General features: G+C 36.2%; 1 protein-coding gene across 35 annotated transcripts in view; it reads right to left on the minus strand.

Annotated features, from left to right (window-relative positions):
* The window catches only part of PPFIA2 (PTPRF interacting protein alpha 2), a 451,986-nt gene that overhangs the window by 435,988 nt on the left and 698 nt on the right, over nt 1-15,300 (minus strand). For 20 of the 35 annotated variants that reach the window (XM_070253922.1, XM_070253925.1, XM_023631685.2 and 17 more), the window contains exons 1-2: nt 14,800-15,122; nt 10,223-10,473 (exon numbers count right to left, since the gene is read on the minus strand). In XM_070253922.1, the coding sequence (XP_070110023.1) occupies nt 10,223-10,471 (249 nt within the window). In that variant the 5' untranslated portion in view covers nt 10,472-10,473; nt 14,800-15,122. Of the gene's footprint in view, nt 1-10,222; nt 10,474-14,799; nt 15,123-15,300 lie in introns of those variants that run through there. The other 15 variants (XM_070253915.1, XM_070253923.1, XM_070253918.1 and 12 more) reach the window with 2 other exon arrangements.

Consider the following 15,300-nt stretch of genomic DNA (forward strand, 5'->3'; position numbering starts at 1 on the left):
AGCCTTAGTAAGACAGTAGATTAAGCACAAATATACACGTAGTTACAGTAAATATAAAGAGACTAAATAATTAAAAGAGAAAGATTGTCAGGCTGCATAAAAATAAAATCCAGAAACTATTTGCTATTTGTGGATAATACATGCAGAGACACAGAGACGTTGAAAGTAAAAGGATAGTAAAAGGGGTACAGTGCAAAGACTAACAAAAAAGGAATCTGCTATAATACTACTAAAATCAGACAAAGTAGACTTTGAGAAAATGCCTGTCTAGGAAGGAAAATGGACAGTTCATGATGATAAAGGTTCAATTGGCCATGAAGATAAAACAATGATATAGTTGAATACAACTAGTAACAGCCTCAAAACACATGCAAAAATTAGTAGAATTGCAAGGAGAAATAGAAAATCTATAATCGGGGCTGGCCCAGTGGTTAAGGTTGCACATTCCGCTTCAGCGGCCCCGGCGTTCACTGGTTCGGATCCTGGGTGCAGACATGGCACCACTTGGCAGGCCATGCTGTGGAAGCATCCCACATATAAAGTGGAGGAAGATGGGCATGGATGTGAGCTCGGGGCCAGTCTTCCTCAGCAAAAAGAGGAGGATTGGCAGCAGTTAGCTCAGGGCTCATCTTCCTCACAAAAAAGAAGAAAAGAAAATCTATAATCATAGTGGGAAATATTAAAACTTGTTGTTATACCAGCATAGAACTTTAGACTTGGAACTGTAAAACGAAGTTACATTTTTAGAAGAAAAATTAAATTTGCTTAATGATGTTACTAAAAATGTGATTTCAGAGGTCAAATCTTTCCTACTAAAAAGATTCTAATAGCTAAGTTTCTTCTAACTCAAGTAATGTCAACTGCCATGGATTATTTTTTACAGATTGAAAACAGCTTATAGGATGGTATTCTGATGGCAAAGTAGATCAGGCAACTGGCTAATAGAATTTTTTAAATAACATTTTTATAAGTATTGTTAAATAATGTTTTAAATATACAAAATTAACAAAGATAAAATAATCTTGCCATTATTTGTAACTGATTTATTTACTTTATCTTAGAAATAGATCATTAGGCAAGACTTTTATCATGAAAAACTTTCAAATTAATAATCACCATATTTTTTTTAACTTGGTCAATTAATGATCTACTGTAAGCAACCGAAACATAAATGCATTTATAAACTCTCAAAAAATAGATAACAAATTTTGAGCCAAAATCTATATATTTTAATTGAAGCATATTACCCTAAAAGTGGGCATTAAAGGGGGAATCAGAGGTAATCAGAATCCAGGAAAATTAGTTTGATATAAGATTGACAAATAATTTTGTTTGTCTTAGAACTTAAAAGTAGTCACGAGAAATGCTTTCACTGGCCCATGTCTCATAAAGGTTTCTAGAGAAGTTTAATACTTCTTTAAATCTAGATGAACATAGTAAGATGAAGGAGATGGCTCAGAGTAAAACAATGGAATCCTGGTGCCACTTATCAACTATGTGGTGTTAAACAAGTTACTTAACCTCTTTGTGCCTTGGTTTTATCATCTCTAAAAGGAGAATAATAATAATAATGACCTCATTGGAATGTTCTGAGGATTAATTGAGATGATACACCTAATCAGTTTAATAAAGGAGCTGGATTCAGAAATCAACATTATTATATCTCCTCTGATTCCCTCAGGTGAAGAAATGAACCCCAAATGAAATTTCAGGCAGAAATCTTAGTTTTCCTGCTCATGCTTAGAAAATAAACAATCTGCTCTTTTGTTTTGGATTTTAAAAGTCTGTTTCATAATTCTAGTTCAATATAGGACTGTGTTATGTACAAAGCCCTAAGCTCCTCTCCAACCTAAATCTTCCCCCTTTGCACTCACTTCAGGCTTGTCCCAAGCTTTAAAGTCTGCATTAGAGGATGGGGGCCTTGTGGTCTTTCTTTGCTGTGACATCCTCCACTCACAGCAACAGTTTTTTTGACCCCTCCAGAGTCAGGGCCTGGGAAGGCGAAATAGGGGAGAAGGATCACAGTATATGTGGCTGACCCGCTTGTCATCCATATTCAGGGCTTTCTGAATGGCAAAGATACCATCAATGACCCTTCCTCTCCTGGGGTGGGTTTATGGCTTTCTCAAAGAATCCCTCTGTCTGTTCCTCCTCACTTTTAATTGACTTGCTCTCAGTCTCTTCTCTGGAATCAATCCTCAAATTTGTCTCTCATTATTTACTCCCTGGGAACCTGGGGTTCTGACAATCTACTTATTCTGTGGGTTTACACAAAGATAACCCTAAGCAAGCTCCCCTTCTGAGGACCCCGTTTGCTGTTCAAAAAATCACCAACCTTTGTTTTGACATTGGAGGACTTGTAGCTTGCCGTCATGCAACTCTTTAATATTCCATAGAGGCAAGGGCATCTCCAGCCACAGTTTCAGCTTTTAGACTTCAGAATCTATATCCCTCCGTCTCTGAAGGCAACACATCAAACTCAACATTTTCCCTGAAGCCCCTCTCACTTGGCTAAGCTGAATGGGAATCACTCCTTCCCTCATACATGGAATAGTAGATTTATGCACAGCAAACCAATAGCTCTCCAAAACAATTCTGTCTGTCTTCTAGCTTTACCACCTCAACTTTTGTAGAGTCTTAAAATGGAGTTTGCGCTAACGTTGGACTTATTAGTTGGACTATATTTTAGCACCTCCTGCAAATAAGGTCTTGCACCTCACTTAGCCTCTCCTCAAACAGGAAGACAAAAAGACTCTCATCTTAGTATCTGGAAACTTAGAAAAACATTGCCTAGCATAGTGGGACTGTTCAGATATGTTAGCTATCACTATTATTCCTCTTGTCTTTATTATTTAACATTTAAGGAATAACTAGATGAGGAGTTGCCCAAAGAAAAAAATTGGGAGGAAAAACTCAAAAAGATTTAAAAACCAAGACAGTGTGGTGTCATATAAGTTACGAAAGTAAGGTGTTTGTTTTGTTTTTTGAGAAGGGAGCAATCACAATGTCAAATTTTGCAGTGAATTTTAATAAAACAAAATTCATTTACTACTGTGTTCATCAGTTGGTTACTGGTGACACCATTCAGAGCAGGGAGTTAGAGGGAAAGCTAGACAGCAGTTGCTCAGAGAGAACAGAAGATGAAGAAACTGAGACAGTGAGAAGAGAGCCGTTGGGAAATAAACTGAAAAGAAAAGAAAAGAAAAGATTGATTGGTAGTTAAGCAGAGATACAGTGTTAAGGGACTCTTTTGTTGGTATTGTATTTGTCATCATTTTACTTTTAAGGAATAGATTTGAACATGGTACAAAAAAGCAAGTTGAAATAAGAGAGAACAATGGAAGACACTCAAGACAGAGAAAAAAACAATCAAAGGAGGAGAGGAGAAGGGGGAGTTCAAAGATTTAGAGGGAAGTATTAATCTTAAGCAGGAAAGGCAATGCTTAAGATTGGAGAACATAAGTAAATACAGACAAGTATGGATGTAAATAAGTGTATAGGGGTATGTGGGAAAAGAATAAGTATTGAAGGAAAACATACCTAGTAGCCTAGGAAATGGTTATGGAGAATTAAGGACATGGGAATTTCAAACTGAAATAATTAATAGCATTGCTTGGCACAGAGATGCTAAGGTACATGAAGAACGAAAGAGGACCCCTAGATTTATAAAATATGTATCCATTGGTGGCATATACAGGAGTAGCTCCTAAATCTACATGAGTGTGTTTTTAGGAGAATGGTGATAATAGAAACCTAATTATAAGGGTTAAAAAAGAAAAGAGAGAGAAATAAAGAGATATAAACAATGAGAAATAAAGGCTGCAGGTGAATACCATTTCATTTCGCCAGGGGGAAAATCAACTAACTGGAAGAAAGAAAAGCACATTAAGAAAATGGAATAATCACAATAGGGGTAACAAAAGATGCAGCATCTTTCTCTTTGATAGGAGCAAGGGATGAAACGCTTAGCGTGGTGGCATCAGATTTCACTGAAAAGGAAGGAGCTCAACCTAGATGTTATCTTCTGAGCACAAGAGGAATGTATGTTGTTTGACTTAATCAAGGGACACGTGAGACTGCCCATTAAATAAGTGGAGAATTTTGGAAAACCATTTAAGAGAGTGTAGTTAAGAGATATTTTTTTAAAAAAGATCAATCAAAGGACCTCCAAAATTTGATAAAGATTGCAGAGACTAAGGATTTTTAGTGCTTTCAATTTGTGCTAGTATTCATTATTACCCAGTAAAATTGTGCAGTTAAGGCTGGCTAAGGATAATGATGATAATATCTATGGTAATAATAACAGCATCAATAGCCGCATTTAACATGTATTGAGCATGTACTATCTGTGAGGCATTGAATTGATCGTTTGACGTGTTCCAGCTCATTTATTTCTCATAATAACTCTATGAGGCAGGTTCTATCATCATCTGAATTAACTACTTTGACCAAAGTTATTGAGCTAGTAAGTAGCAAACCAAAAAGACACCCAGGTAGTCTGCTTCCAGAATAAAAGTGACTTCTGTCACTCTCTATAAGTTTCATCTAAATATTTTGCATTTTAAAATGTCAGAATGTAAACGTATTTCTCTCCTCCACAAGTAGCCTCTTTTAATTTAATTCCTCATCACAGTGCATACCAGCACATTCCAATTTATGAAAAATACCACCTGATATTTTATAATGTTCAGGGTTTCTGAAGCACATATACATACTTCCTTTTAGCCTCTCCTAGGAGAGACATCATCTCCTCCTTTCAATTAGAGAGAGAGAGTTTCAGAGAAATCAAGTTACTTACCAGGGATCTCTCAGCTAATAAGTGGAAGAACTCCTACTCAAATTCAGATCTGACTCAAATCCAAAACCCTGGCCATTCAGTTCATTACCAGTCTATGCCCATTCTTTCTCCTCCGTATTCTTTACATTTTGACTTTCTTAGTTTCCAGGTTCACAATCGTATCCCAAATTCCCACACCTCACGGAACTATTACATCGTCACGATAAGCCTTCCCTAACATAATAATGACTAAATGGCTCTTTTAGCATATATTTGTGGTAGATCAGTTGCATTGATGATACCTATGCTTCATCCTTCCTTGTAATTTTGTATCACTTTCCACTCTGCCTTGGGCTTGGCCAAGGGATATTACCAAAAAAAAAAAAAAAAACACCCAAGCAGAAGCTTAAAAAGCACTTGCTTGTTTCTGCTTTGCTCTTATTCCTCTGCCATGACTATGAAAACCTGCCAGGGCTAACCCATTGCAGGATTAGACACATGCACACAGCTGAGTGGTCCCAGTTTGTCCAGCTAAGGCCATCCTAGATCTGATAATAGCCTGTTAACAGACAGCTGACTGAGAAAAACTTCAGCTAACAGCTACATTAATGAGCTCAGCCAAGATCAACCAATAAAAGTCAAGATCAGCTGAATTCCATAAACTCATTATTTTGCATGACATCAAGGTTTTCTGTTTTGTTAGATTTTAGCAACAGATAACTGATACCCATGTATTATGTAATCTTTCCTAAATCAAAAGGCAGAATAATATTCCATCATTATGACCTTATTATGTTGCCAGTTCACTCAAAATTCTACCAATTATGTTGCATACAAACTTTTGTCCTTAGCTTTCACCACACATATTGACAGGCCACACTCCTCCACTGTCACTATACAAAACTTAACTCCTACCTTCCAATAGACAAATCTGTTATTGTCCTTATTTAATTCCTACTTCTTTTTCTTTTTTAAAAAAATAGAGATACTGCTAGCTCATCTGTCTCCTTTATGCAAATTAGAAACCCCAAGCCTAGCCTGGAAAGCGGAACATAGGCTGGATTTCAGTTCCCCACATGTCCTGGAGCAGGCTCCCACCTGCACAACTCTACTGCGCCTCACAGAATGCCCTTTCATCCTTTCCAACCTTTTCTTAAAATTATCTCTCTAAATCACTTTTTACATGAAACTTTCTGCAGTTAATCACATATCAATATTATAGCTCAAATACTTTCAGTACTCCTATAATCTTCTGGTACTATATTAATTTGAGTCCATTTATATATTTTTTTCAAAGAACTCTAACTATTCCCTAAGTTCTCTGGGAACCAAACTATCTTCCTTTTTTTGTCTATCTCCTTTACAAACATATGTAACCATTTAATAATACACAGAAGACTCTCAATATTTGCCCTGTTTTCCAAAATGTTAAAAGGCTATTTATTTTATCAATATTCCTTGCAAATTGCTCTAATGCTCATTGATATACATATATAGAAATGAGTTTATCTTTCAGCATTCTGGATAAAAGAAATGCAAGAATTTCCATATTTAATGCTTTATAAATTAGTTTTTACTTGTATTATTTTCTTTAATCATCACAAACTACCCTGTGAGGGATTAGTGTTAACCAATTTTTGTAGCATGGAAATCTGAAGTCCTGACCAATGTATATGGTCATGGAAAATGTATAATAGAGACACAATACAAACCAGACCTTCCTATTTCAAGTTTTTTGTTCTTTGTATATCAAAATACATATAACTTTAGTTCTGTTTTTACTTTAAAAGCCCTTACTATGAACCTGGTACTCAGCTGGTCTAGAGGGTTGTGGATGATTAAGATTTGCCCCTGTTCTCAAGGAACTTATAGTCTATGTTGGGAAACAGGCACATAAATAGATAATTTAATGATAATATGATAAATGATAATGGTAAAGAACACAGAGGACATGTAACTTGGGAGTTCAGAGAAGGCTTCCCAGAAGAGAGAAAGTCTTGGCTAGGATTAGAAGTGAGTCAGACAAAGGTTCTGAGGAAGATCATAAGGGCAGAGAGGAATACGCATGAAGGAAATAAGACTGGAATAGCATGAAGTCTTTCAGGACCCCCAGTATTATTCAAACATACAAAGTGTCACGTTTACAAAAGTAGACGTGCTAGGAGATAGAGCAAAGAAGTTGTTCAGGGCTAGGTGACAAACAACAGAAAAGAATAGAGAGAGATCTGATAATTATTTAAGAGAGAAAAACAGTATGGTCCAATGATGACTGAATTCAGAGATGAGGGAGAGAGCATCATCCATGAAGACTCTTGGGTGTCTGGGTGAGGAGTTAGAGCAGGTTTGGGTGGGAAGTGGGAGGCAGATGATGACTGAGTTTGATATTCTGTGGAACATGAAACTGGATCTGTGTATTGGAAAGGAAGAAAATTAAGTGTATAGCTTAGAAACACCAGGCCTAGAGATGTGGAATTATCAGGACTCTTTAAACACAGTTACACACAATCACTTAATGAAAAATGCAGCACTATGACTACAGAGTACTGTACATGGTTAGGATTGTTAAAACCATCACTACCTCTGTTCATAAAGGAATGACAAGATAGAAAGTGGCTATAGCAAATCACCAACACCCTGAAAGAACTGTAAAGGCAATGACAACACAGTGTCATAAAGTTTGATTCTGCTTTTGAATTCTATCCTGTGTTTGCTAAAATAAATTTCATTTTCATCTTATTGTAGTTTTCAATTTTGCGTGCTTTTTTTCTGCCTCAAAACTCACATTTATGGTTCTCATTTTCTTCTTCCAGCTAAATATCAAACGCGATGCTGCCAAACAGTGCAGGTACATTGCTTACAAAGTATTCAAAATAAGTCAAAGATACTAATTAAAGAAAAACATTCCTCTATTACATACAGAAAACTTATAGCCCTAAAGTTACAGATTAGGTTATTAAATACTTTCTTTCAAAAAATGACAGGACCATAAATATCTTTAAAGACCTGTGGATTGCTAGAGATACAAATATTTGTAATAGTAAAATACAAATAAATATTGGAAAAAATGTATCAAAGTATTTATAAAAGAGGTTGAAACCATATCCATCTAAATGTACAGGCTCATAGTCCCTAATCTATAATTATAAAACCCAAACTCAGAAAAGTGATATTTTATTTGTACTGTATGTTGCAAAATTGATTGGTCGCAAAACCAGATCTGTACTAACAAGAAACCATTTATAGTCTTTATTTTTTTCCAGGAAGTAGGAATATTGATAGAATTCTTTTCAGAAATATGGAAGTGTATAATTATAGAGTGTTGCCCAGAATCCAGCTAGAGGAGTGTTTGCATAGTACACATCGTATACATATAGAAAAATCGGGAAAATTCTGAACTCTAAAACACCACTGGCCCCAAGGAGTTTGAATAGGAGATTGTGCACCAGTGTAATTAAAATTCAAACTTTAAAATTTTAGATAGCATTACAATTATATAGCAATATAAATAATTTTCAATACAACTGAATTTCTAGAATTAAAATGTTTTCATTCTTGTACCTTTAAGAAGAGATATATCTACACAATATAGTTACGTATAAAAACATTTTCAGTTTTCTCCTTTTTCCCCCAGTATCTGGTTCTAGTACCTTATTTTTACAACATTTTTATGAAATAGTCATCCATTTTTTTTTACATTTAGAGAAAAAAATTAAAAACCCAAATTATTCTTAGAATCAGTTTGATGGTATTAGGATCCCAAATTGATAGCATCAGGCTTGAATAAGATATAAAAAGATAACTGTAGGAAGGATGCATGTATAGTCTTACACTTAGGACCAAAGAGTCAACTTCTAGGAGGAGTGTAGGGAAAATAGGAACACACAGCATTTATGCAACTCAATTATAAACTTCAGTTGACTGCTGTCCCAATACATACTTAAAGGATGTTGAACTTGCCCCCACATATAATACAATTCTGGGCTTCTTAATGAAACACTCTGTCCAGAAAAAGAAATGATTGCCCCATTCTATGCTTGTCAAAGAAGATAATGAACAGTGTGAGTGGTTCCAGGACCACACTTTAACAAAAGCATTAACCAACTCAAATAATCCTAAGGAGAGTAGGTATGATGATCATCATCCTAGAAATCACTTTATGAAGAACAACCGCAAAGACTGAAATGTCTAACTTGAAAAATATATTCTTGGTGAAGATAAGATAGTTGTCTTTTGAAATGAATCACATTCTGTGTGATTAAACACACTAGTGTACCAACAGATGAGAGTTACTGGAAACATTACATCTCAATACAAGACAAACGTACTGAAAATGAAAAGGACTGGGATAGGAGTTATCCACATAAGGTTATGGGATTACTAATGGGGATGTGACAGAAGGTTCTAGGTGATCCATCCCATTCTGATAGTCATAACTGTCTCAATATTACACTGCAACTTAATAGTACAGCTGGGTTTAGAATTTTATCATCTTTGATTATATAATTTTCAATATTTATGAAAAGATATTTGCTATAAGACATAACTTCGTGGAGAGAGGTCAACTCTTCAACATTTACTAATCTGTCTTGTAAGTAGGGGGCCAATCAAACTTGCATTTAAAAAAATATATATTTTATTGGGGGCTAATTATTAAAAATCTCATTGATATTCTATGCTTTTTCTTGTACCTAAAATAAACATAATTACGCTATTCTCAAATAAGAAAATTGACTCTCATTATTAGCTTTGTATATAAATAAGCTGGAAATCTTAAAATATTCTATTTGTTTCTATAAAATAAGATGCTTGACAAAAATACATTAAAAAGTAACTAACAATTTTGCTTATGAAGCTTAACTTCTGGCTTTTCTTCAATTTCTAAAATATTTTTTTAACAAAGGAAACTGGTTGAAATGTTTTGTGAGAAGAGAGGGTAATATGTCACTAAGTCCAAGAAATTTTGAGCACGTGTTAGAAATTTTTAAAGAAAGACAAATAAAAAATCTTGGACAGTAGACTTCCAAACTACTATCACTTCCAAATACAGACTACACAACTAAAAGTGTAAAATACATATTTCCAAGTGTCATAATAGTGTTTAAAAAGTAAGAAAGAGAAAACTAACTATTCCCACATTCTGGTGATAAAAGCTGGTCAACAGGTGGTTTCTACCCCCACCAAAAAAAAAAAGATAAACTTTTCAAGAGAAAGACTAAATAGGAACTTATGCTTCTACAATTTTGTCTGAGGCAAGGTTTTATGTAAACTAATTATCTATTCTTAAGTTTTTCTCATCATATGTGCATATATGACCCGCATATCTTAGCATATATGCATGTCATATACCCTAAGGGGAAAAGCAATTATAAGAATGGGAATAAAGCAACACTTATTTAAGTCTTATCACATTTTCAATTGTAAGAGGAATGCTACCAGGGAACATACCTGTGGCAGGGCTGAATTGAGCTGTCTCTGGAGCGAATCTCTGTCATAGATGACATCCTGCAGTCTTTGCTGGGCGAGGGAGAGGCTTTCTTGGGTCTCCCGAAGGGTGTCTAGAAGACGATCCCTTTCATCTAGCATATTCACCATCAGCTGCTCAAAATGGGAGTCTGAGTCTGAGCCACTGCTTTGGGACCCCCTTTGGCTCATTGGGGTGTCCTCATTAATCGTGGGCATCACTTCACACATCATTGCTTAAAGAAAGAGGAGAGAAGTCTTAGTAAAGAAATGATTCCCAGTAATGCCACTTGACCCTCAACTCATCAACCCCTTTGCAGCTCATTCGCCTAATTGTCTCTTTTATACCTACCCACTGCCCCAACTCCAACCAAGCTAAATATTTTGACCTCAGTGAAATATGATTCACTGACTTCCTCCAACCTACATGCTTTCTCTTTTCATGGCAATCCATCTATCTCCTACCTACAAAATACAGTTTGGTTTCACTTACTTCTCAAAGTGTTTTTTTTTAATAATTTACCCCACTTAATTCAATTTATAATAACATGTTATTACACAATAATTAATCACCTTTCTTCCCCTGCAAGTTTACAAATCCCTTATAGCTAATACCTCCAGCTCACCCTTATTTGTTATTATATTGTTAACACAAGCACAGTGTCTGGCACTTAATGGGTAGGAAGTAAATGATTTTTGAATGACTTAAATGAGTGAACGAATTAATGTTCATCCTTTCATTTAGAAAATCCACAAATAATTGAGTATTCATTTTACATAATAATCAGCTTTTACTTTTTTATTTTATCAACAGATTATTTTTCCTACCAACTAGTTTAAAGCTTCTTGACTTTACAACTCCCATTTTATTACTTTAAATGCTCTTTTCCTGAATTCCTACAGTAATCTACACAGAATAGATAAGTGATACTGACTGAATTAGACATAAGCTTTATGAAATAGACTGAGATGCATAAATTTGTTTAGGTTATTATACTACTAATTACACTTAATATTCCTTTGTTTCCTGTGAGCTGCTTTGTCTGGTTTCCATCCACACGATACAAACTAACACTCTTTCAAATATTCCACAAAACAGATGCCATAAATTATATTAGCTAATGTAGTAACTTCACATCTCAGCTGCTAATCACAAGCTCCCAGTCATGGAATAAATGAACTGTTCAGAATACTTTTTTAAATCATTTATTAATTTGATTTAAAATAGACAACACACACATTAAGATGTAACATTGACCTATTGTGTGGCATTTTGAAAATTAGAAATTACCTCATTTTCTCTTTTATCCTCCATCTTATGTTTAAAAAAAAATCAAGCCCATCTCAATTTCAGTTGTTGTACTGAGGCCAGGAGCTATTAATTAGAGGGCTTGGTTTTGCAGAAGGCTGATGTGGAGAAAGCCTGGTTTGGCTGTTGATCCTGGAGCATTCTTTGGTTTTATAATGCAAGGTCAATTCATTTTTCTGCCTACATATTCCTGTCCTTGGGGAAAATATTTCTGGTGATATTTTCAAATAAAATGTCAAGACTTAACAGCTCAATAGTTAATTACTTTTTATGTGATTCTTCACATAAATTGGGTTATTGAGGAGAGAAATTCAATTATCTGTGAATGATTTGGTCAGGGTCCACTGAAAACTAAGAGAAACTTTTAGAAAGATAAAGGAAAGTATTTTGTGACTGCTAGCTTATGTAAAAAAATTAAGGGGGTGGTGAATTTTAGGACAATTCAAGATGATGCTTTGAATTATTGCTCATCATTCAAACCACTGGGCTACCTGAAGGCAAGAACTTGACTAGATCAATGTCTTATTCACCCTAAAATAAATAGCAGAGTAGATATGCAGAGGGCGTATTTAAAAAGATGCACACGCACCCCACATGCACACACATTCACTCACACTCATGCATTTGCTACTAGAGTTAACCACTTAATGGGTGAAAAATATAACATTTTTTTTGCATTTTTCTCAATTTGAATTTCATTCCAACACTATCATAAAGATGGAAAAAAAGAGACTCTTCTCTAACTGCTACAAATTTTCTTTACACTAATTGAAAAGGAATTGGGAAATTAAAAAATGTTCCAACACATTTGAGTATTTAAAACAATTAGTTTACATGCCATGCATGAAATCTACACACTGAACAGCTGTGTCATTCTGAGAAATCATTACCAGAAGCCGATGTGTTTCTTTTTGACATTTAAGGTTAAAACAAAATACTGAGAGAGGAAATGGTAGCACTGTGACAATTTGCGCCAAAACAGTTGCAGGGTTTAAATTTTCGGGTTACTTAACCTTTCCTAAATCTGTATGTTAAATCATATTCTTTCTGAAAGAAAGATATTAGCCCATCTCCACTCTGAATTACTCATAACAACTTTAAGTTCCAAGAAGAAACATAACTGCAGTGATGACCTCAGCTACAATTCTCTCCTGGATATACTACCTTAATTCTAACAAATGCTTGTCATCTTTGCGGGACGCTAGACATTCACAAACTTCACTTCCTCAGATCAGTATGAAAGCTGTTGTTTGATTCAGTCAGTCACAAGATTCTATGATGAGAAGCGGCTTAGTCTATTAAATCTACACTCAAAAGCACTTGATTTGATTCCACCCCTGAGGCAGGTGAACCAGGGCAAGTCGCTTTACCCGTCAAAACTTCAGTTTTCTCTTCTGTAAAGTAGGGATAACAATCCAAGCTTTTTGTTTGTTTGTTTTAGCAAGGCCTTTGTAAGATTCCAATAGGATGCTTGACTGAGAACACATAGTAAAATTATAAAGGGCTATTATAAGTTCAAGTATGTATTTCAATTATAAACCAATAGGATGCTTGACTGAGAACACATAGTAAAATTATAAAGGGCTATTATAAGTTCAAGTATGTATTTCAATTATAAAGTGACCAACATTCATCTTTGCAGAAAAAATATTTTACCTTTATGATTCATTCTGCTTCCATACCTAAAGGTTTAATTCCAATGGGTACTCTGAACTCTCCAAATCCAATTGAAAGAAAATCAAAGTATGCAAAAGTTACTTAGGAAATAAGTTGAATACAGGCTGCTTTTTCTTCACACACAGTCAACCCAAATGAATAAATCTAAAGTCTTCTCATCAAAATTAGAAGAAAAAAATTTGTATACAGAAAAATAAGGCCACTTTCATGAGCTAGCTTAGTTCCTTGCAATAGAACTGAGATTCTGTCTAATATAAATTACAAAATACTTGTATATTCCTGAAAATATCGTATAACACTTCATAGATGCACATTTTAAGTATTAAAAGCAGTTAAAAATTCATATTCAGTGTAAGAGTTAAACATCCTCTTGTAGAATAGATGACATCTGGAGCAACTTGCACAGTCCAGGAGGCTGTGGGCATTCAATCGCTAGTCTATGCTGTCCTCATACACTACTTTTAACTTTACAATCATTTTCAATATTAAAAACTGCATAAAACTGCATCCCATAATTCCTGAAAAACCAGAAAGGGCATACTAACAGTTTGCTTTGAGATTTGCCTTTTTGTCACCCCATCCCCAAAGTCAACTGGATATATGAATTGTGTTATCTTCTTCTAGATGTTGATGCCATGTTCATTAAATTACTGAAGGTTTCAAGACCTGGTTAGAGACATTGCAAATTTTGTTGTGAATGTAAAAAAATAACAAACCTGGTTGTTTTAATTATACCAGTGCTGACATTTAGCTTGAAGAATTTTATACCAGGAAAACCTACTCCTTTATGCTTAGCAGATAACCTTGACTGTCTTCTAAATATCTCAGATTTCAAAATAAAAGTTTTGAATGCCCACTGGAGTCATCACCAAGGGCTTTCAAGATCCAGTGTGTTTCTTAGCAAAATGTACCATTCAAATAGCGCCTATTCAGATGTGTCGGTGCTACGAAAGGCTTTTTTTTCTGTCAATGAATCACTTTATTCAAACCGATCACTAGGGTTTAGACTCTACTAGAGGCAAAAATGCAATCATTCTCTGTAGTTAGTTTCTTCTACAAAGATTTAGTCTGAAGAACCAACCCAGCTCCACCTCAGTTAACCCACAAGGAGTAATTCAGGGAGAGAAATCCTAGCCATTGTCTGATTACATTACATGAATATTCCTCCTCCTATTTAACTCTTTGAAGTCTCCTGTTCTCAGGAAACATTACCACCTCAAATGGAAGCATTTTGCACTTTCTTTACCCCAGTGCATTTAGACGGCTGAAGAGCCAGCTCACCCCACAGGGCTGGACAGTTCTCTCTCAGCCACACAGCCCCACCACCCTGAAGAAGTTGACTTCATAATTTCCATACTAAAATTCTTCATCCTGCCCAGCAAGAGAGAGCCAAGTAGGGAGGAGGTTGAGAAATAGGAGAAGAGAGAGGGTGGGAGTGGAAAGCAAAAGGTAAGAACAGTAATTGGCAAGGAGGAATTTGCATCTCATCTTCCCTGGGGGCGGGGTGGGGCCGGGGGGAGGGGGTAAAAAAATAAAGCGGAAGGGAAACGGTGTAACTCAAATACAGTTTCTGTACCTAATGTCTGTAATGTTCGGTCCTGCTTCTTCAGTTGATCAGTGACAACCGCAGTCTCGGCTTGAGGAGAAGGGAGGCTCACAGCCGGCACTCTTGGACCATTTCCCTAGCAACGGGAGAAAGGCAGCTTAGACACTCGCGTGCCCCGGCGCCCTCCTGGAACGTGCCCCGGCCGGGTGGCGTGGCAGCAGCTCGGCATCTTCCCGTGGCTCCGTCAGCAGCCAAAAGGAGAAGCGTCCATCGGAAAAATGGCATATTACAAATTTTGCTTTGGGAAGCAGAGCTCGGTTCAGACCATTGTCAAAGGGAGGAGAGGGGGAGGCGGCTCTTAAAGCAGCAGCGGCCCCTTTGCTTGAGCAGCCGCAGCTCCCCGCGTGCAGCTGGAGACCCGGGGTGAGGAGCCGGGAACTGGGGACTGGGTTTGACTTGTAGAAACTTAACCGAGCGGCGCGGCTCCCCCTCCGCGTCCGGGCCACCTGGAGAGTGTCTCCCCTAAACGTG

Source organism: Equus caballus, chromosome 28, assembly GCF_041296265.1.
Source record: "Equus caballus isolate H_3958 breed thoroughbred chromosome 28, TB-T2T, whole genome shotgun sequence".
Lineage (NCBI taxonomy): Eukaryota > Metazoa > Chordata > Mammalia > Perissodactyla > Equidae > Equus > Equus caballus.